This window comes from Lactuca serriola, chromosome 4, assembly GCF_051521515.1.
Source record: "Lactuca serriola cultivar US96UC23 chromosome 4, Lser_US96UC23_V15, whole genome shotgun sequence".
Taxonomy (NCBI): domain Eukaryota; kingdom Viridiplantae; phylum Streptophyta; class Magnoliopsida; order Asterales; family Asteraceae; genus Lactuca; species Lactuca serriola.
The window spans coordinates 100235845-100257113 of record NC_136411.1 but is presented as its reverse complement, the minus strand read 5'-3'; the positions used below and the strand labels follow the sequence as shown (position 1 = coordinate 100257113).

General features: G+C 40.3%; 1 protein-coding gene and 1 pseudogene across 1 annotated transcript; one reads left to right on the top strand and one right to left on the bottom strand.

Moving 5' to 3' along the window:
- The first annotated feature begins 1981 nt into the window (after positions 1 to 1981).
- Positions 1982 to 4445, top strand: LOC145102183 (uncharacterized). The gene is made up of 4 exons (XM_079039563.1): positions 1982 to 2556; positions 2636 to 2776; positions 2871 to 3424; positions 3544 to 4445. The coding sequence occupies exons 1-4, from the start codon at positions 2046 to 2048 to the stop codon at positions 4210 to 4212; spliced, it is 1875 nt and encodes a 624-aa protein (XP_078895689.1). The 5' UTR covers positions 1982 to 2045; the 3' UTR covers positions 4213 to 4445.
- A 2049-nt stretch (positions 4446 to 6494) lies between these two features.
- The window catches only part of LOC145098658 (polyadenylate-binding protein 2-like), a 54341-nt pseudogene continuing 39566 nt past the window's right edge, over positions 6495 to 21269 (bottom strand).

Below are 21269 nucleotides of genomic sequence, written 5' to 3'. Positions count from 1 at the left end.
TCACGTTTCTTTCTTTTTGTTTAAACCCTATCTAGCAGTTTTGTATAAGTGAGATACCTTTGATTATTCATCCTCACCTTTATTAATTTGTTTATTCTTCCTTCTTACAAAATCAAACAGTTATACGACTTTTGTCAACTTCACTGTATTATAGCTAGCCTTTTGTGAATAACATGTTCAGCTTTAACATATTCTAGAGGATGGAACATCTAACCCAAGATTTTAAATTGAATCTATGGGATGCATATAATAAATTTTATATGACGTGTATCATAAAAGGTTTTAGCCATTCCGAATTATGCAATTACACATACCAGAATTCCATGGGTAAATTAAAATGAATCGGAATAACAATGCACCATTTCATCTCATCTTAGATAGTACGTAGTGACAAAAGAAATTTTGTTTGACCACACACTACTAAGCAAAGTCGGTACTAATTTTCAGGTTTTATAGTATGTATTTGAATTTGTACAAATAAAGACATCCACAATACATTGAATTTTATAGAGTTTAATGGATTGTCACATCATATGTTTACAATCTATACAATTCAATCATTTTTTCCTATAATGCATTGGACTCTACAAAGTTCAGTAGAATATTGCAAAAGGTAATTTATAGTATATATTAAGAATTAAAAATTTTCCCTTTATCTATTGAAGAGTTCAATGACCATTGAACTCCAAATCCATTAAATGTAAGAGCATCTACAATGTATAGTTCAATGAGAGAGTTAAATGAGGTGTTATGCCTAATTGGCATTCAATGGATTAAACTTTATTATTATAGGATGTCATGTTGACATTCAATGGACATGGAGTTCAATGACCATTAAACTCTTCAATAAGAAAAAAAAAAAAAAAAAAAAACCTTCTAAACTATTAAATATATATTTCATTGAACTCTATTGAGTTTAATGCATTGTAGAAAAATTAATGTAGAGTTGTATATTAAGTAAAATGATGATGTGTCAATCCATTAAACTCTAATAAATTTAATGGATTGTGGATGCTCTAAGGTAACAGCTCATAATTGTAGAGTTTAATTCATTAGACTCGCCACCTAATTCAACTTTTTTTATTGAACTTGCCATTATGGATGTTTATAGTTTTCGTTATAAATTTTATGAAAACTTTTCTTGTTCTAAAATGTCCACTCATACTTCCTTTAGTCTCCATTTAAAGTTTTTTTTCTAAATTTTATGAAAACTTTTTTTTGTTCTAAAAGGTCCACTCATACTTCCATTAGTCTCCATTTAAGGGTACTAGGAGCAGGGGTGTATATGCTTACGGCTATATTGGCCAAGAGTATTGTGGATGCCGACGCAACCTCATTAAGACTGGTCGGAGTGGGCAACGCCCGCTCCATGTTTTTAGAAGAGAAAAGAAGAAAACGGCGTTGTAGGAAGTTGTGGTGGTAACGGAAAACCACGGGAGGCTTTTAACGTGCAAAAACGGGGAGGAGGGATGGTGTTTGTGCCGTTACCACGGCGTTGAGGCTTTGGTCACGTCAGAAAAACAGCTGTGGGCGTTGTTCATACCGTTTAGTCTAAAGAATACATTACTAGTTCATTGGGAAAAGTTATTTATTTAATATAAAATGATTAAAAAATAAATGATTTCTCTTTAAAAAAATTATATTTCATTGAATTTATATAGAAATCTATGACTTATTTGATGAAACAAAAATAATAAAGTTGTTTAAAAAGTGAAAGGATATTAATATAACGATTCATTACGGATTTCCTAGACTCAAAATCTTTGGTTTATCAACATTTGGTATCTTATGAATCTTATTCAATAAGTAGTTTGTGATTCTATATTTCTATACTTTGAAAAACTCTGGCAGACATCCTTTTTTGAAAGGTTGGAAGATTATCATACACGTTTAGAATTATTCACAAACTATACAAGTGCTTTCTAACTATGTCTAGCTTCCTAATAACAAATGTGTCTATAAATATATGCACTAGGCTTTACAAGGTCTTGATAAACAAAACTCAAACACACGTACACACACACACACTCTCTCTCTCTCTCCCCATGGATACCGAAGACATGAAGATTAATTCCCAGTTGTATGAAGCTCTGATGCAGAAGGACGACGACAAAGTGCTCGACATATGTGCAAGCATTCCCAAGGGTCCATTGCATACAGTTACAATACATGAAGATACCGTCATCCATATTGCCACTTACCACAAGAAAAACGATCTTGTGCTTCAGCTCCTGAACATGGTGCCTTTGTCCGATTCTCACAAACTCACTTGGCAAAATAATGGCGGAAGTACCATCCTCCATGAGGCGGGCACTAACAATAGGACAGTTGTAGCTGCAGCGGAAATGCTACGAAGGGCTCCTATGTTGCTCAGTATGGCCAACAAGCAAGGAGAGACCGCTTTATTCTATGCAGCTCGACATGGCAAGACTAAGATCTTTAAGTTCCTACATGATCAAGTCACTAAAACAAATCAGGGACCTGATTTGAAAACCTTTCTTCTAAGAGATGATAGATCTACCATACTCCATCTAGCAATTCTTAGCAGAAACTACTGTAAGTATATAACTATATATACTTGTCATATTTCGATTTTGATTAAAATGGTTCTTATGTCGTGTATGTGTTTTTGCAGGGATGTGTCATGAGATAGCAGTGAAGCATAAACATTTAATTCATGAAAAGGATGAAGACGGGATGACACCTCTTCAACTTCTTTCCTGCCGTCCACTAGAACCCCCTCCAGATAATTTCTTCGTGCGCATTATATACAACTGTATGATGATACTAACCATATATGCACTTCTATGCTATTCTTATGCTGTTGTGAAAAAGACTAATAAATTTTAATTCCTACTTTTTGATGCTAGTAATTGATCCAAATGTTGAAGACACCAGTTGGATGTTGTCCCCCTTGAAGAAGTTGCGAAAACAGAAGTTCAAATGCGAATGGGCAATGAAACTAGTTAAGCTCCTGGTAAAAAAAGACACTTCATGGGAAAAAACTGCATCAAGGTTAACAAAACATAGATCCAAAGTTCATCAATATGGAAAAACTTCATCCATAACACAAGAAGAAATCATAACTTATGAATCTGCTGCTCGTTTGCCGGATACTCCACTGTTATTAGCAACGAAACATGGGTGCCCGCAGATCGTTGAGGAAATACTAACTTTGTACCCTCAGGCAATCGAACATATTGATCAAGATGGGCGTAACATTTTACATGTAGCAATCAAAAATCGTAACCACGAAATTTTTGATATGGTGGTCAATACGAGATATGCAAAGCAGCGATTGAGAGGAAAGATCGATAACGATGCAAACACCTTGCTCCATATGGTTGCCGAAGAGGTAGAAGATGTCGATTCGGATTTAAAAGGTCCTGCGTACGTACTGCAAGATAATATGCGTATGTTTAAGGTCAGTTCATCGTTCTAATTAACATATATGCATGCATGCATTAATTCCGTTTATATTCAGATAAAACCAGAATCATATTCTAATAATTTTCGAAATATATTCTCTCATGGATTGTGCAGAAAGTAGAGAAAATATGTACAACCTTGGACAAAATGAAGTTGAACTCAAGATCCAAGACTGCTGAACAGGAGTTTAATGAGGGAAATGATGAACGTCGTAAGGAAGCCAAAGAATGGATGACCGAGAATGCGAAAAATTACACAGTTGTTGCAGTGCTGATTGCCACCGTTGCGTTTGCGGCAGCGTATACAGTACCCGGAGGTCCAAATCCAAAGACGGGTCAGCCAGTTCTTAAGGAAAAACCTTTGTTCTTCTTTTTTACAGTAGCAGATGCAATGTCGCTCTCAGCAGCTTTGACATCAGTTATCATGTTTCTCAACATCATCACATCATCATATCGGTTTAAGGATTTCGAAAGATCTCTTGGTCGGAAGTTGAAAGCAGGGCTTGTGATGTTGACGATCTCCGTGGCGATGTTGATGCTGGCGTTCGCATCAACGCTCATTCTAACTGTCAGCAGTGGGAGGAAGTGGACAGACATCACCTTGTACGCCATTTCGTTCTTCCCTGTCCTTATTTTTGTATTTACGTCTTTTCCATTCCAGAGGATACGCTTTAGGGCGGTGTACTCGAAAGCCAAGGAAACGCTGGTTAATATGGTTTCTTGCATGACGAAACCAAAACCTGCAGTTTGGTATTCTGGACGTGGGGCTACATCAGTGATTTAATCTCATAATATATATTAGTATGATTTAATGTTGTAACTACGTATGGTTTGAATAATTTGCCATTGATCCTAAGGCGGCTTGATATATAGCATATATGCATGTATTTTGTAATAAATATATATATTCGATTCTAATAACTTGAGTGGTGTACACCGGCTGGTGGTTTCCTTTTAATTAAGTTTGTAATTCATGTATAACATATTTGTTAAAATGAAGTGTGCATGTTTTTGGTATGTGATCGTTAGAAGTGAAATATCGAATGATTTTAAAATGAATTAGAGTATCACCTGCGCAAAACGCGGGGAACATATAAAAAAACATACATATTTGATAAAATATAAAAGATATAAAAAGTTGGTACAATAATAATAAAAAAAATAATAATAATAATAAAATAGGAAGTTCATGAACTGATCAAAGCACAAAAGTGTCCACTATATTCTAGTGTGCTACTACATAGAAGAACACATAGAAGAACACATCAGTTGGAACTAACACAAATATAGATCACACAACAAACAAACAAAAGATACATAAAGAAAATAACAATGTACTTTGGAATATATACCATATATATATATATATATATATATATATATATATATATATATATATATATATAACATTCTACTTTCATTTTTCTGTATTTGACAAAATAGAAAACAAAAATACGATGCTATATTTGATAAAAATTAAAAATACATTGCTATTCGCAAAGCAGAAAATAAAAATAGGATGTTATATTTGAACAAAAAACAGAAGTATATTGCTATGAAAGTATGAAACATAAAAAGATACCATAATTTTACGATTTATCCTGGATCTGGATTAAACCAACCTGGAACATGATAAAAGACATGAGTTCTTGTTTTCCAATCTTTATGCCATGAAATTGACCATTTGTGAAAAAAAAAACATAGGAAGAGTTATAGACCATACCTTCAGGCAATAAGGTTATTACTGGTACTTATAGTAACATTTTTTAACATTCTGACCACCAATTTTCCCCACAACATCCCCCTTTTCTCACCTAAACAGACCCAAGATAGCAATAAAATACCAAATCGTCCCAATCCCCCTTTAAAAAAGTACAATGTTATATTGGATAGCTTTTATCAAAGTAGAATGCATAAAAAAAATGAAAGGACACTGCATAGAAACAATATACAATGTAAATCCCCTAAAGTCCTTTATTTATTTATATTTATTTTTTGTTCTTCTAAAAACTGTCTCAACTCACCCTTCCTTTTTAGGTTGAATGCTAAAAAATAGCAACATACTTTAAGCCAATTCTCATTTTAGGCAATGTACTTGTAAGTTAAACAGAAAATAAAATTTTCCAATCGATTTTGTTAAAAAAATCATTACAACAACTCACCTTCAAATAGCAATGCAATAAAATGATATACAAAACATTACCAATTTAAAATAACCACCTACTATCAATTAATACAACATTTCGAATTTGTTTTTCAGTCAAGATCTACGTGTTCCTGATAAACAATTTTATAGTTATAATTAAATATTTATTAAATACAAGTAAAATAATAAAGAACTTACCCGCAAAACTACCAACTCATTGGAATCGAATATTAATTCTTCTTTGGGTTGGACTGGATAATTCCACTCCAAAATCCCATTCCAATGTACATAATTTTTTTTCAAAAATAAAAATAAAAATAATGGTTACTTTATAAAAAATGTGTTGGTTAGATTACTCAATTTTGTACCTAACAGACATGGTACTTATTAATTTAATTGCAATTACTGTCATGTAAAATCTAAATGTAAAAATCATTCAAACCAGTATATCTTATTGGTTTTTTTGGTCAAGTTATTAGCTTGAGATATTTCAAAAGCAAGCATATATCATCAACATTATGGAAACATTAAAGAACAATAAATAGAGCAACCATAACCAACCAAGCTCAACACATAAGAAACCATTTCAAAATTCAACCACACATAAATATTAAGAGAAATTAAATATCCTTCTATTTTTTTTTCCTACAAATATTCCTACCCAATTAAATGATGACATTTTTCATATTTAATGTTCATTTAATGATAGTTTAGTATACTAAAATGACACATGTCATCATTTAATTGGTTATGAGGATTTGTAGGAAGAAAAGTAAGAGGATATTTAATTTCTCAAATATTAAATAGTCAAAAGGAACTCCTAACAAGTAACAACTCACTCAATTCAAACAACCAAAAACCGAATAACAAATCCAAACATAACTACCTCTAAGGTTTCAAAACCTCAGACATCGATAATTTTAAGAAACAATGTCATCATTCAATGACAAAGCGGCAAACTCATCAGCAGGGCTTCCAACTCCACCCTGACCATGACCACCCATATTCCTCAACACATATCCATAGCCTCAGCCACCTGCGCCTTAAAGATTCCAAAGACTCCAACAAATGAAGCACCTTTGTCTGATCCATCTCCAACATCATCACTATTACCTTAGCCGCTGAGTCACCCTCTTCATGTTCCACCAACGGGTACAAACTCTCCCCCAACATCTACACACAACCAAATACATCATATTTACACTTTTACCCTCGATCCAAATTCAACAAAAACAAAATTTAAATAAAACGAAAAAGAAAGGGCTTACAGTTCTTTGTTCTATTGGAGAAGCATTTGCAAGACCAGAAGCCAAAGCTCCGATCGGAATCAGCTGTGCCATTCCTGGCTCACAAAGTTGCATTCCGTTTCCGATGTCGTATGTGTTGGTATAATTTAGAAACTAAAGGGTATCTTATGTCATGTTTGTTTCCTAGTTTGAGGTTTGAATATTTCTAGGCCATGTAGGCCACGTTTTATGTTTTTCCGGTTGTAGCCAAGAAGTGGGAGGTTGTCCACATTTTTAGGTAGCTTACATTTCCTTTGTTTAAAGTACTTTTGAAGTTTCCTCTTTTTAGCAGTTAATGAAATAGACAAAAAGCTTTGCTGCATCTTCTTTCTCTGTGAAAATACATAGGAGTGCAGTGTGTGTTTTTGGCTTGATCTTGGTAGTTTGCTTTCATTTGGTATCAGAGCTAAACTTGATGTATGACCAAGTATCAACCACGCACACAGAATATGAGTGATAGAAACGCTGAAAAAGACGGACCCATCACCCTTCACTACCCCATGCTTTCGAGAAGTAATTATACAGCGTGGGCAATCAAAATGCGTGTATTTATGCAGGCTCAAGGTGTCTGGGATGCAGTCGAACCTCGTACCTCGAACACAGTTGTCGAGACAAAGAAGGATAACATGGCAATGGCGGCCATTTATCAAGGTATACCGGAAGATCTATTGTTGTCATTGGCGGAGAAACAAACGGCCAAGGAAGCGTAGGAAGCGCTCAAGACCATGTTCATGGGGGCGGACAGGGTTAAGACTGCGACAGTCCAAACCTTGAAGGCTGAGTTCGAAATCTTGAGTATGAAGGACACAGAGACTATCGATGAATTCACTATGAAAGTGAATAATGTTGTCAGTAACATACGTGCATTGGGTGACAAAATCGAAGAAGATTATGTAGTGAAAAAACTACTCCGTGCGGTACCGTCAAAATTTGTTCAAATAGCATCAACTATTGAACAATTTGCTGATTTGGAGAAGATGACAGTTGAAGAGGTCGTAGGGAGATTGAAGGCTCATGAAGAGCGAATCCGGGGTCACAGTGAGAACACAGAAACAGCAGATAGAAAGCTTTTGTTAACTCACCAAGAGTAGGTTGATAAAGAAAAGAAAAAGAGAAATGAAAATCAGAAACCATCTCAGCGAGATAACCGGTCAAATGTCAACTTTCGTGGTCGAGGAAGAGGCCGGGGGAGAGGTGGTACCTGGTCCAGTCGCGGAGGGCGACGTGGTGGCAATTTTCATCAGAATCGTGAAGGAGGTTGCGGATCAGAAAGTAACATGGAGAGGGGAAGAATACAGTGTTATAACTGTCAAGATTTTGGGCATTATGCTGCTCAATGTCGGAATCCTCGTCGAGAACGGAATCAAGAAGCCAACCTCAACCAAGTAATGAATAATGATTATGAACCTGCTTTGTTGCTGTCCGCGTTCAATACCAATGAAGTTATTGAGGAAGTATTTTTGAATGAGGAGAGAGTCACTCCAAAGTTGAGGTCTGATAGGGAAAAGACAAACAAATCCAAAGTGTGGTATTTGGATAATGGGGCTAGTAATCACATGACAGGGGAAAAAGAAAAGTTTCGTGAAATTGATTATAAAGTAAAAGGTTATGTCAGATTTGGAGATGGCTCAAGAGTCCGTATAGAAGGAAAAGGGGCGATTTTATTCCAGTGTAAAAATGGCAAACAAAGATTGCTCCGGGAAGTCTATTATATTCCAAGCTTATGCAGTAATATTATAAGCTTGGGTCAGTTGGCTGAAGGAGGTGATAAGATAGTCCTTCTTGGAGATTTCTTATGGGTTCATGATCACACCGGGAGGTTGTTAATGAAGGTCAAAAGGTCGCCTAATCGGTTGTACAAAATTATCTTGAACGAGGTTGAGGGAAAGTGTCTGCTGGGTGAACAGTGTGAAGAAAATTGGTTGTGGCATGCTCGTCTAGGTCACGTGAATTTTGCCTCCATTAAACAGATGGCAGAAAAGAAAGTTGTTTTGGGGTTGCCACTTGTACGAGTTCCATCGAATCCTTGTGAGGGCTGTCTGATCGGGAAGCAAGTGAGAAATCCACAACCAACTCAAACAAATTTTAGAGCAACAAAAAGACTCGAGTTGGTCCATGGTGATTTGTGTGGACCAATAACGCCTGTTACACCATCAGGTAAACAATATTTTCTACTTCTTGTGGATGATTACACTCGAGTTATGTGGATTTATCTTTTGAACACTAAAGATGAAACGTATGCCACTTTCAAAAGATTTCGGACTCTGGTAGAAAACGAAACAGGAGATAAGATGAAGGTTTTCAGAACTGACAGAGGAAGTGAATTTTTGTCAAAAGAATTCGAAAATTATTGCGATGAAACCGGCCTCAAGCGTCATTACACAGCGCCCTACACCCCACAACAAAACGGGGTTGTAGAGAGGAGGAATAGAACTGTAGTGGAGATGATCAGGACGATTTTGAAATTCAAAGTTGTCCCAGAAAAGTTGTGGGGAGAAGCAGCAAGACACGCGGTATATGTACTCAACCGAGTGTCTACAAAAGCCTTAAACGACATCACGCCATACGAGTGTTGGTCTGGAAGAAAACCCAATATCGAACACTTGAGGGTGTTTGGTTGTTTAGCTCACACAAAGATTGTGAAAGGTCATCTTAGAAAGCTGGAAGATAGAAGCAAAGCTTGTGTTTATCTTGGAACAAAACTGGGAACTAAAGCTTATAGGCTACTCGATCCCAACACCGGTAAAATAATTGTGAGTAAGGATGTATGTTTTGATGAAGATAAAGGGTGGATATGGCAAAGTTCAGAAAAATTTAAAAGTAATCTGGGAAGTCGGCTAATAATTGAAGGATATAGTGATGGTCAATATGAGGAGGCACATGGAGACGTGCCCTATGAGCCAATGGGCTTCAGCTATGGGGATACACCATCAGAAAATTTGAGCCCAAGTGAGCAGGCCCAAATCGGAATTCAATCTAGCCCAAATGAACAAACCCAGTTCGTTGATGAAGATAGTCCAAGTGAAAAATCCCCTGGTACTCCAAGAAACAGTCCACATACAACCTCATTGAACCCTAATACACCTCAAAGCTCAATTGGATCCAAAACAACTACTTCAAAGACAACGGGTGGTGGTACACCAAACAGATATCGTCGATTGTCAGACATCTACAGAGAAGAAGAAGAGTTGTTACTCACATTCGATCAAGAAGAACCAACCACTTTTGGAGAAGAAAAGAGAGATGTTGAGTGGGTGAAAGCCATGAAATCAGAATTAAGTTCCATCGAAAGGAATAGAACATGGGAGTTGGTGAAGCTACCAAAGGGAAGGAAAGCAATTGGCCTCAAATGGGTCTTCAAGTTAAAGCGAGACCCAGACGGTAACATCTTAAAGCACAAGGCTCGATTAGTGGCAAAGGGCTATGTTTAGAAACAGGGTATTGATTTTGACGAAGTATTCGCTCCAGTTTCTCGTATCAAAACAGTGAGAGTTCTACTGGCTCTCGTGGGTAAGAATGGATGGCGAGTGCATCACTTAGACGTGAAGTCGGCTTTCTTGGACGGGAAATTGGAGGAAGAGGTGTATGTATCACAACCGGAGGGATTTGTAAACAAAGCTAAAAGTCAAATGGTATACAAGTTATCGAAAGCGTTGTATGGTCTACGCCAAGCTCCCCGGGCTTGGAATGCTCGCCTAGACAAGTACCTCAAACAGATCGGATTCACTCGATGTGTTCATGAATACGCTGTATATACCAGAAAGTCATGAGATAATATATTGATAGTCGTGGTTTACGTTGATGACCTCATTGTCACCGAAGGAAGTGAAAGAGAAGTAAACAACTTTAAACAACAGATGAATCAGGAGTTTGAGATGAGCGACTTGGGGCTGTTGTCATACTATTTGGGTATTGAGGTAGCGCAAAGTGAAAATGGAATCAGTCTCAAGCAAACTGGGTATGCGAAAGGCTTATTGGGAAAATTTGGTATGGAGGAATGTAATGGAGCTGAAACTCCAATGGAGTACAAGATGGAATTGACAAAAGATGAAGAAGGGGAATGTGTGGATCCCACTGAATACAGGAGCGTTGTGGGCGGATTGAGGTATTTGTGCCATACTCGACCAGACTTATCATATGTTGTTGGAATTGTCAGTCATTTTCTTGAGAAGCCCACTAAACTTCATCATCAAGCAGTGAAAAGAACGCTAAGGTATGTAAAGGGAACCCTTAATCTTGGACTATTCTATGCACGAAATACCGAGAAGAATGAGGTGATTGGTTTTTCGGATAACAATCATGCACGTGACTTAAAAAGAAGTACCGGTGGAATGGCATTTTACTTGAATGATAGTTTGGTGACTTGGAATTCTCAAAAGCAGAAATGTGTAGCTTTGTCATCTTGCGAGGCGGAGTTCATGGCAGCGAATATGGCGACATGTCAAGGGGTGTGGTTTCATCGTTTGGTCAAAGAGATAACAGGGGAAAAGATTGGTCCCGTGACAATCTTTATCGACAACAAATCTGCTCTTGAATTAGTAAAGCATTCGGTTTTCCATGGGAGGAGCAAACATATAGACACTCGATTTCACTTTATTAGAGAATGCATTGAAAGAGGGGATGTGGTTGTGAAACACATTGCAGGTCATGAGCAGCGAGCAGATGTATTTACAAAGCCACTAGCTAGAATTTTGTTCAAGGAGATGAGGCAAAAACTTGGAATGAAGTCTCTGAATTAAGGGGAAATTTGTTGGTATAATTCAGAAACTAAAGGGTATCTTATGTCATGTTTGTTTCCTAGTTTGAGGTTTGAATATTTCTAGGCCATGTAGGCCACGTTTTATGTTTTTCCGGTTGTAGCCAAGAAGTGGGAGGTTGTCCACATTTTTAGGTAGCTTGCATTTCCTTTGTTTAAAGTACTTTTGAAGTTTCCTCTTTTTAGCAGTTAATGAAATAGACAAAAAGCTTTGCTGCATCTTCTCTCTCTGTGAAAATACGTAGGAGTGCAGTGTGTGTTTTTGGCTTGATCTTGGTAGTTTGCTTTCAGTATGGAATGGAACCCATTGGGACTTCACCAACGTTACGTCTCGGTGGGTAACGGTACATCCGCCCACGTGGGACCATCTGTTGTCGCATAAGGTGAACATGTTGTTGTTGATTCTGTTGACTGGGAATGCCACCTTGCCTGCCACCTTGACGCTGTCCTTGCTGACCTAGCGGAACCATTGGCATGAAGAAGTTGGGCATTGGACCCCCTATTGGCCTGATCTCTCGCACAAGTTGTTGTTAGTACCCAAAACCATGCTGCATCCACACAATAAACAAACCATAATTCAAAATTATTTTCGTAAAAAGATGGAATTGAAATTGGAATTACTTGGGGAGGAATGAAGGTAGGCTGAGCTTGACCATAAAACATTTGTTGACCAAGACCGGGACCACCAGGGGGTACATTGGCATGCAGAGACCACCAGGAGCTAGTGTCATTGCAATAGGCCTCATCTGTGAAAACTGTGCCTACTTTCATACAATTTAAACCATCACCAATTTTTATTTAAAAAAATGGACACAAATTCAGTTTACGAAAAAAAATGTAAACAAACATGCAATCTTGCCCTTCTGTCTTCTTTGCGTTGAGCAAGTGCAACATAAAGAGGCTTGCTAGCAATCATCTTCCCAGTCATCTCGGACGACTATAAAATTAGATACAAAAATTTTAACTTCTAATATAAAATATCCAAACATAATAAAATAATAATAACTGCTTACAACTCTAGAAGCTTCCTCGGAAGTGGAAAATGCAACAAAGCCTGATCCTTTGCTAGTTCCGTTGGGATCCCGCATGACCTGTTAATTAAACATATACAATTAAATAACTAATGACCAGTTTATGAAATTAGTTTTGTATCTAATGATTATTGATTAACAGACCTTGCAAGAAATTATGGTACCAAAAGGAGCAAAGAACTCCTTGAGGCTTTCATCAGAAATGGTATCATTAAGATTCTTAATATAAAGATTCAGCACTTGTGATTTGTCAACAGCCTCCTTCATGGTCTGTTCAAATTGTAGTTTCAGTGCCTGTAATGTTTCTGTCTTGTTCTGGGCTTTTCCAAGATACCATTCTTTATCATCAAACTTCTGTCCAGTAAGACCATCTACTGCTTTAGCAGCATCTTCATCATTCTCAAATTTAACAAAACCAAAACATTTGGAGTTGCCTTCTGCATCTCTCATCAAAACAACACTTGTGATTGTTCCGTATTCACTGAATGCCTTGTTTAAGTCATCATCTGTTGTTGATTCAGACTATGGCGTTGACTATTTTCTGTTCTTGTGGACTCAAATTACCAGGCACTTCTTGTTACCTTAAATTTAATTATAGGTTCATTATGAAATTTTTAAAATTGCAAGAGATTAAATTTATAAAAATCAATAAAAAATCACCTGCCTATCTTTAATAAATAACAGCAATTGATACTGGCCCCCGCTATGTTCAACAATAGTCATAGCATGTTCAACGACATGAATGATGTTGGTCCTGTAAAAACATGAAATACAAACATAGAGGCTGAAATGGAAAAGTGGTCAATTTTATGTAGCATTCTAGAACATACTATAGATATAAGATCTCAAACCTACAAGCTTTAAATGAGGGACAATTTCCTTATATCTACTCAAGACTTCCTAAAATCCATTACAACCCCATAAAATCAACAAATAAAAACCGAATATCATACATATTTTTTCTAATCTAAATTATAGACAAACATTTATACAAAGAAATTCAGTAAAAAAATAATAGTTTGAGCTCCAAAACAATCCACTCAAGTCTTTTTTTTTTGAAATACACATATTTGAAAACCTGGTCTGATATGGTCCAAAAATGACAGAAGTATAGGACTGGAAAACAATGTCCTAACATGTGCAATTATTGAATGTCATATACTTACATAGAATGTTGTGATTGAGTAACTTTTGTAAAGGTAATCCAAGGCCTCTTGATCAGCTAGAAACATTACGCATCAAATATAATTACTACCAAAAGCAATGATTATGGCCTATAGTTTACATAAAGTTAATTATATGTGGAAATGGATGAAAGGTTCAAGATAGCTTCAACCAAGTGGCCATACTCAGGAACCATCTAAAAATGAATGCATATTCTTTGGTATCATATGACATTGACAACACTGCAATGGAAAAAAAAAATCATGAATAATTAATTTTTTAATACCATACTTTAAATCCATAGCAAGAAAACACGATTAAGTATTAAAGGAACAAATTTATAATCACAACATAAAAGACCAGCGAAGTAATTATAAGCTCAGGTAAATAGGGAGTCAGTGATTGTTTTAAGCCATCTTTCCCGCTATTAAAATAAGGAACAAATTTATAATCACAATGTTAGTGTGCCATCTGCAGGTTATTTAGGAGAGAAAGGGATTGTAACATCGTAAATTTCAAAACATAATTCATTCATTATTTATAAAAACATTATTGTTTAAAACTCAATTCATAACATATATCAATCCCAAGATCTCATAACATCAAAAATCTCGTGTGTGTACTGATCAAGTCGGCGCCTTTCTGCGATCCTCACTAGTACCTGAAACGCATAACACGAAACACTGTAAGCACAAAGCTTAGTGAGTTCCCCAAAATACCATATATAACACATATTAGCCACTCGGGGCTATAACTCTGTGGGTCCGTGCACCCAAACTCTGTGAACCCTTAGGTTATATCTCTGTGAACCTTCAGGTTCTAACTCTGTAAACATGCACATCATAAATCAGATAGAATAATGCAGTACAACACATAATGCATATATAGCATACAACACTGTATCACATAACTCTGATTACCTACTCAAGGTAAAGTATAGTGAGAAGACTCACCTCGGATATCTCAGTAAATCTCTGACTCGGTAAACTCTGGTCTAGCCCCTGCCTAATCACATGAAATAGATACTCTAATTAATACAACCCTCAGGGCTAGGCTAATCTCTCTATCCTCTAGGATGGGTAAAAGACTATCCTACCCTTCCGATGACTCTAAGGTCCAAACATTGACTAACCCTAAAAGTCAACAAAGTCAACGGTCAACCTTGACCAAACTCGCTGAGTGCACAACTGTGACTCGGCGAGTCCACACGTTTTCTTCACTCTCCTAGTCCTCCTTCGACTTACTGAGTTAATCCTCAATTCTGCAAATCATCACAAATCCCAATCTGTGAAATGTCCCGACCCAACTCACCGAGTCCGGCTCCTGACTCGGTGAGTACCATCGTGCACTCTGTCCTCTAGATTCCCTCTGACTCACCGAGTCACTTCCCCAACTCAGTGAGTCACCAACTGTGTGATTATCGGGAAAACCGTCGTCCTACTCACCGAGTCGGCTATTGAACTCGGCGAGTTCATGCCATGCTCAAGCTGAACTGACCTCCTGAGGTCAGATCCGCTCCTCTAAACCGTAGATCCAGCTTCCCAAAGCATTATAATCATGTAAAGCTAACATCTTGGTGCTCATGCAAAGGCTCAAAGGCCTTATTTGAAGATATCACCTCTAAAATGACATCCAAAGCTCATAACCCCCATTAACACTCATAAAGCTCAAGGGAAAAGAGTCTCTGGACCTCTTTGGGTCCAGATCTACAGCATCAACCCGAGAGGGGACCAATTACTCCATATAACCATCCTCTAAAGGGGCTAAAAGGCCCTAACTCTAAGAATTACACCATAAACCGAAGAAGGGTCAAATGAATACCTCAAAATGAAGTCTCTGAGCCCTAGAATCACTGGAATAGCACCCTCTTCAGCCTCCTCTTGTCTTGGTCCTCTTCTATTTGCAAAAACACTAACAATGATCAAGAAATGACTCCTTTCCTCTCACAAACGCTCTATCTCACTTAGGGTTTCTCTCTGGGGTCTGGTAGCCGCAAATGACGGCCATAAGGCCCCTTAAATAGGCCCCAAACCCGAGGAATTAGGGTTTCATTAAACAGTGTGAACTCGTCGAGTCCTTGGGGCGACTCGCCGAGTCCAGCCATCCACCCGGATAATGATACGCGTCTCTACTCGGCGAGTCTACGCATCAACTCGCCGAGTTCTTCCACAAAACTTGAAATTCAACGAATAAATATAATACCTAAAATTCAAGATGTTACAATTCTCCCCCACTTGAAACAGTCTTCGCCCTCGAAGACTCATCCCTAAAATAGCTCCGGATGCTGCTCATGAATCTCCCGCTCTGGCTCCCAAGTCAACTCGGATCCTCTCCGATGTTGCCACTGAACCTGCACCAGAGGCACCTCGGCTCGCATCCACCTGAATATCCTCTAACGGCACTACCGCCGACTCGTCGGCTATACACTTCCTCAACTAAGACACGTGGAAGGTATTATGAATCCGCTCCAACTCCGCAAGTAGCTTCAAGCGATACGCTACCCTGCCCACCCTCGCGATTACTCTGAATGGCCTAATATACCGGGGCCCTAGCTTTCCCCTCTTCCTGAATCGAATCACTCCTTTCCAAGGAGATACCTTCAGTAGAACATAATCACCGACTTGGAACTCAAGCTCGGATCGTCGCCTATCCGCATAACTCTTCTTGCGACTCTGAGCGGTCAACAATCTCTGCCTGACCTGCTGTATCTTCTTTTTCATCTGAAGTACAATCTCCGTGCTACCCATCACTCGTTGCCCCACCTCTCCCCAACAAATGGGAGTCCGACACCTCCTCCCATACAATAGCTCAAAGGGCGGCATTCCAATGCTCGAATGATGGCTGTTGTTGTAAGAAAACTCCGCTAAGGGCAAATACGTGTCCCAACTTTCGCCAAAATCCAACACACATGCTCGGAGCATGTCCTCGAGCGTCTGAATCGTCCGCTCTCTCTGACCGTCAGTCTGTGGGTGGTATGCGGTACTAAAATGCAGTCTGGTACCCAACTCCTCATGGAATTTCTTCCAAAATCTGGAAGTGAAACGCACATCTCGATCTGACACAATCGAGATCGTTACCCCATGCCGCGATACTACTTCTCTCACTAATGGCAAGAAAGTGAGCGCTCTTTGTCAAGCGGTCTACTATCACCCAAATCACATCGACACCCCTCGCCGTTCTCAGCAATTTGGTGATAAAATCCATGGATATCTGCTCCCATTTCCACTCTGGGACTTCCAGTGGCTGCAACTTACCATGCGGTCTTTGATGTTCGGCTTTAACCCTACAACAGGTTAGGCACCTCTCAACAAATCACGCTACATCTCTCTTCATACAGGGCCACCAATACTCCCTTTTAAGATCCAGAAACATCTTAGTGGCCCCGGGATGGATCAAGAATCTCGATCTATGCGCATCCTCCATCAAGATGGTACGTGTTTCTCCAACAAACGGTACCCAAATCCGACCCTAGAAGGTCATAAGACCTCTACCATCGGTCACGAACTCTGAAACCTGTCTGATAACTCGCTCTCTCTTACGGTTCTTCGGTCTCACTGCCTCAGCCTGAGCCCCTCTGATGGTGTCCAACACCGGAGTCATCACCGTCAATCTCATACAAATATCCCAAATCGGGGCGCTCTCTGCCCTACGACTCAGGGCGTCGGCTACCACATTAGCCTTGCCCGGGTGGTACAGGATCTCGTAATCATAATCCTTTACTACATCCAACCATCTCCTCTGACGCATGTTCAGGTTTGGCTAATCCATCAAATACTTCAAACTCTTGTGGTCCGTGTATATCGTACACCGAACCCCATATAGATAATGGCGCCAAATCTTGAGGACGAACACCACAGCCCCCAACTCTAAATCGTGGGTGGGATACCTTGCCTCATGGGGCTTCAGCTGCCTCGATGCGTATGCGATCACATGCCCCCTCTGCATCAACACTGCGCCCAACCCAGATATCGATGCGTCACAATACACCACGAAGTCCTCCATTACCTCTGGAGGAGTAACCACCGGGGCTTCGCACAATCTCTGGCGAAGAGTCTCAAATGAGGCCTGCTGCTCTGGGCCCTAGCTAAACACCACACCCTCTCGGGTCAACCTGGTGAGAGGAACAGCAATCTTGGAGATATCCCTGATGAACCTCCGACAATTGTCGGCCAACCCTAGAAAACTCCTGATCTCAGAAGGAGATTTCGGCACCTCCCAACTCATCACCGCCTCGATCTTGGCCGGATCGACCAAAATCCCCTTTTGGTTAACAAGGTGACCAAGGAACTGCACCTCCCATAACCAAAAATCACACTTGGAGAATTTGGCGTAAAGCCTCTCCGATCTCAACATACTGAGGATTTCTCGCAAATGCTCCTCATGCTGCTCCCTGGATCTCGAATACACCAAAATGTCGTCAATGAACACATACTGAGGCACATTGGTGAGCCCGAATGGCATCACCACGAACTCGTAATGCCCATAACAAGTCCTGAATGCGGTCTTCTGGATATCCTCCTCGCGCACCCTCATCTGATGATATCCAGATCACAAATCAATCTTGGAAAACCAAGACGCTCCCTGCAGCTGATCGAACAAATCGTCGATCCTCGGCAAAGGATAATGGTTCTTGACCGTTAAATTGTTCAGCTCTCGATAATCTATGCACATTCGGTGCGAACCATCCTTTTTCTTCACAAAAAGGATTGGTGCTCCCCACGACGAGCTGCTCGGCCATATAAACCCCTTCCCCAGTAGTTCCTGAAGCTGCGAGGATAACTCCTGCATCTCTGGAGGTGCAATGCAATAGGGCGCCTTGGCAATAGGTGTTGCCCCTGGAATCAAATCAATGTGAAACTCAACCTGCCTCTCGGGAGGCACACCCGCTAACTCCTCGGGAAAGACATCCTGGAATTTACGCACTATCGGAACCTCCTCAACCGTACTCGGTCTCTCTGTACCAACTCTCGTATCCATCACATACGCTACGAAACCACTACAGCCCTGCTGTAGACTCTGCCTTGCTCTAGCAGCCGAACAAAACGCTGAATCGGGACAGGTACCCTCGTCGTACACCATAAGAACTCCCCCGCTTGGGTCTCGTATAGTCACCAGCTGCCGCTCGCAATCGATAACGACTCCAAATGTGCTCAACCAATCCATGCCTACGATGACACAGACGTCCCCCATCGCAATCGGGACCAAATCAATAGGAAATTTTACACCGAAAATCTCGAGTACACATCCTCGAATCACCTCTGTGGCATACACTGCTCTCTCGTCGGCGATGGAGACTCTCAGAGGTCGACTCAATGCCTCTCGACTAATACTGATGTGCTGACTAAAAGCCAACGATATAAAAGATCGACTCGCACCTGAGTCAAATAACACCAAAGCAGGTACAGAACTCACAAGAAAAGTACCTACACATATCATAATATAAGCACAAAATCTCAAACATTAAAATAAATACATGAAAGAATACATACCAGCCACGACATCGGGCGCTGCGCGGACCTCTTCCGCATTTAACTGGAAGGCTCTCCCCCGAGCCTTCGGCATCTCAGTCCTCACCGGCTGACTATCAGAAGCTCTAACAGCAGCAGGGGAAGACCCCTGAGAAGCTCCCTGTGCTGACCCTCGCAGTAGCGGACACTCGGCCTTCCGGTGTCCAGTCTGGTTGCAGTGGAAACACGCTACAAACCCCTTGGGGCAGTCCTTGGCCATATGCCCCTCCTTGCCACACTTGTAGCAAGATCCAGGTCTACAAACTCCATCATGACCCTTGCCGCACTTTCCACAAGTGCGACCCTTCTGGTTCCCTGCTCTGGGATCAACGGGCTTGGCCTGCTTGGCTGCCGGCTGGGACTGTGTCGGTCGCCGATCCCTCCCCTGAGACTCCGCCTCCTCCCTAGGCTAAGTCTCTAGCTCGATCTCCCTCTTCCGGGCATTTTCCTGAAGCTCGGAAAATGTCCAGTACGAGGAGTTCTCCACGAACTCCCGAATATCTCTCCTCAAAATACTCAAATAATGGCTCATACGTGCCTGCTCAGTAGACACGTGCTCAAGGCAGAACATTGCCCTCTCATGAAACATCCTAGTAATAGCTGTAACAGATTCCGTACCCTGCTTGAGGGTCAAAAACTCTTGTGCCAACCGATCCTGTTCCACCGAGGGAACGTACTCATCACGAAACATGGCGGTGAACCTCTCCCAGGTCACCGCAACAAGCTCTGTTGGAGAATAGTGTGCTGTCACGAACTTCCACCAGTCCTTCGCCCCCAGGCGAAGCTGGTTCAGCGCAAACCGAACCCTCAAGTGCTCCGGGCACGAGCATGTGTAGAAACACCCCTCAATGTCAGATACCCATCTCATCACTGCAACCGGATCCTGCGTCCCATCAAACTCTGGTGGCTTCGTGTTGCTGAACTCCATGAACAACAACGAGTCACCCCCTTGCGGCCTAGCAGCAGCGACGGTTGTGGTGGCCGCTGCAACAGCAGCCTCAGAAAGAGCGGCATAACGCTCATCAAAATTCTCAATCAGTGTGGTCTTAATAGACCCGAACATCTCTGGTATCTCTACCCTGATGGCCGCAGCCACCTCCTCATGGATGATCCGGCGGATCTCCTCATCACTAGTCTCGCTGCTCTCTGGCGCATGACGTGTCCTCACCATGATCTACCTCTGAAATACAACATACAATATATTAGAAACTCACTCGAGCATACTCGCACTCGATAACTCATCCCTCCTTGATCCATGGCATCCCGAAGATTCTTACTTGAACTGTACACCGCCCCGGTGTTTTCAGTAGTACGGGCCCAATACTACCGTCCACACCGTGTCAGTATACACCCCAAGTCCTCCTCCTAGGATCCCAAGTCCCAAGTACTCTATTATGCATAATCCACTTTCTAACAGATCTCTCATAAGCTCCTCACTGCTACCTACTCACTCTCAAGCATCTCATAGCAGCTCACCTCCCCCTAGGCTAAGGCATCACAAATCAGGCCACTCTAGTCCTAATAGGAATACCTAGCCCACTCTAGCACGAGAATACATCATATCAATCTCATATAACACAAGGGTATTTTGGGAAATCACCGTTCGGGCGCTGAATGATCGTACACACGACTCTGCTCTGTGTTTTCCAAAAATCTTTTACTCTTTTTAGAAGACTTGGTTCTTTTTTGAAAATATTTCTCAAATCCTCAGTTTGAGTTCAAATATGCCTGAAGGTGTACTCGAATCCCTCAAACCAAGGCTCTGATACCAACTTGTAACACCGTAAATTTCAAAACATAATTCATTCATTATTTATAAACACATCATTGTTTAAAACTCAATTCATAACATATATCAATCCCAAGATCTCGTAACATAAAAATCCCGCGTGTGTACTGATCAAGTCGGCTCCTTTCCGCGATCCTCACTAGTACCTGAAACACATAACAT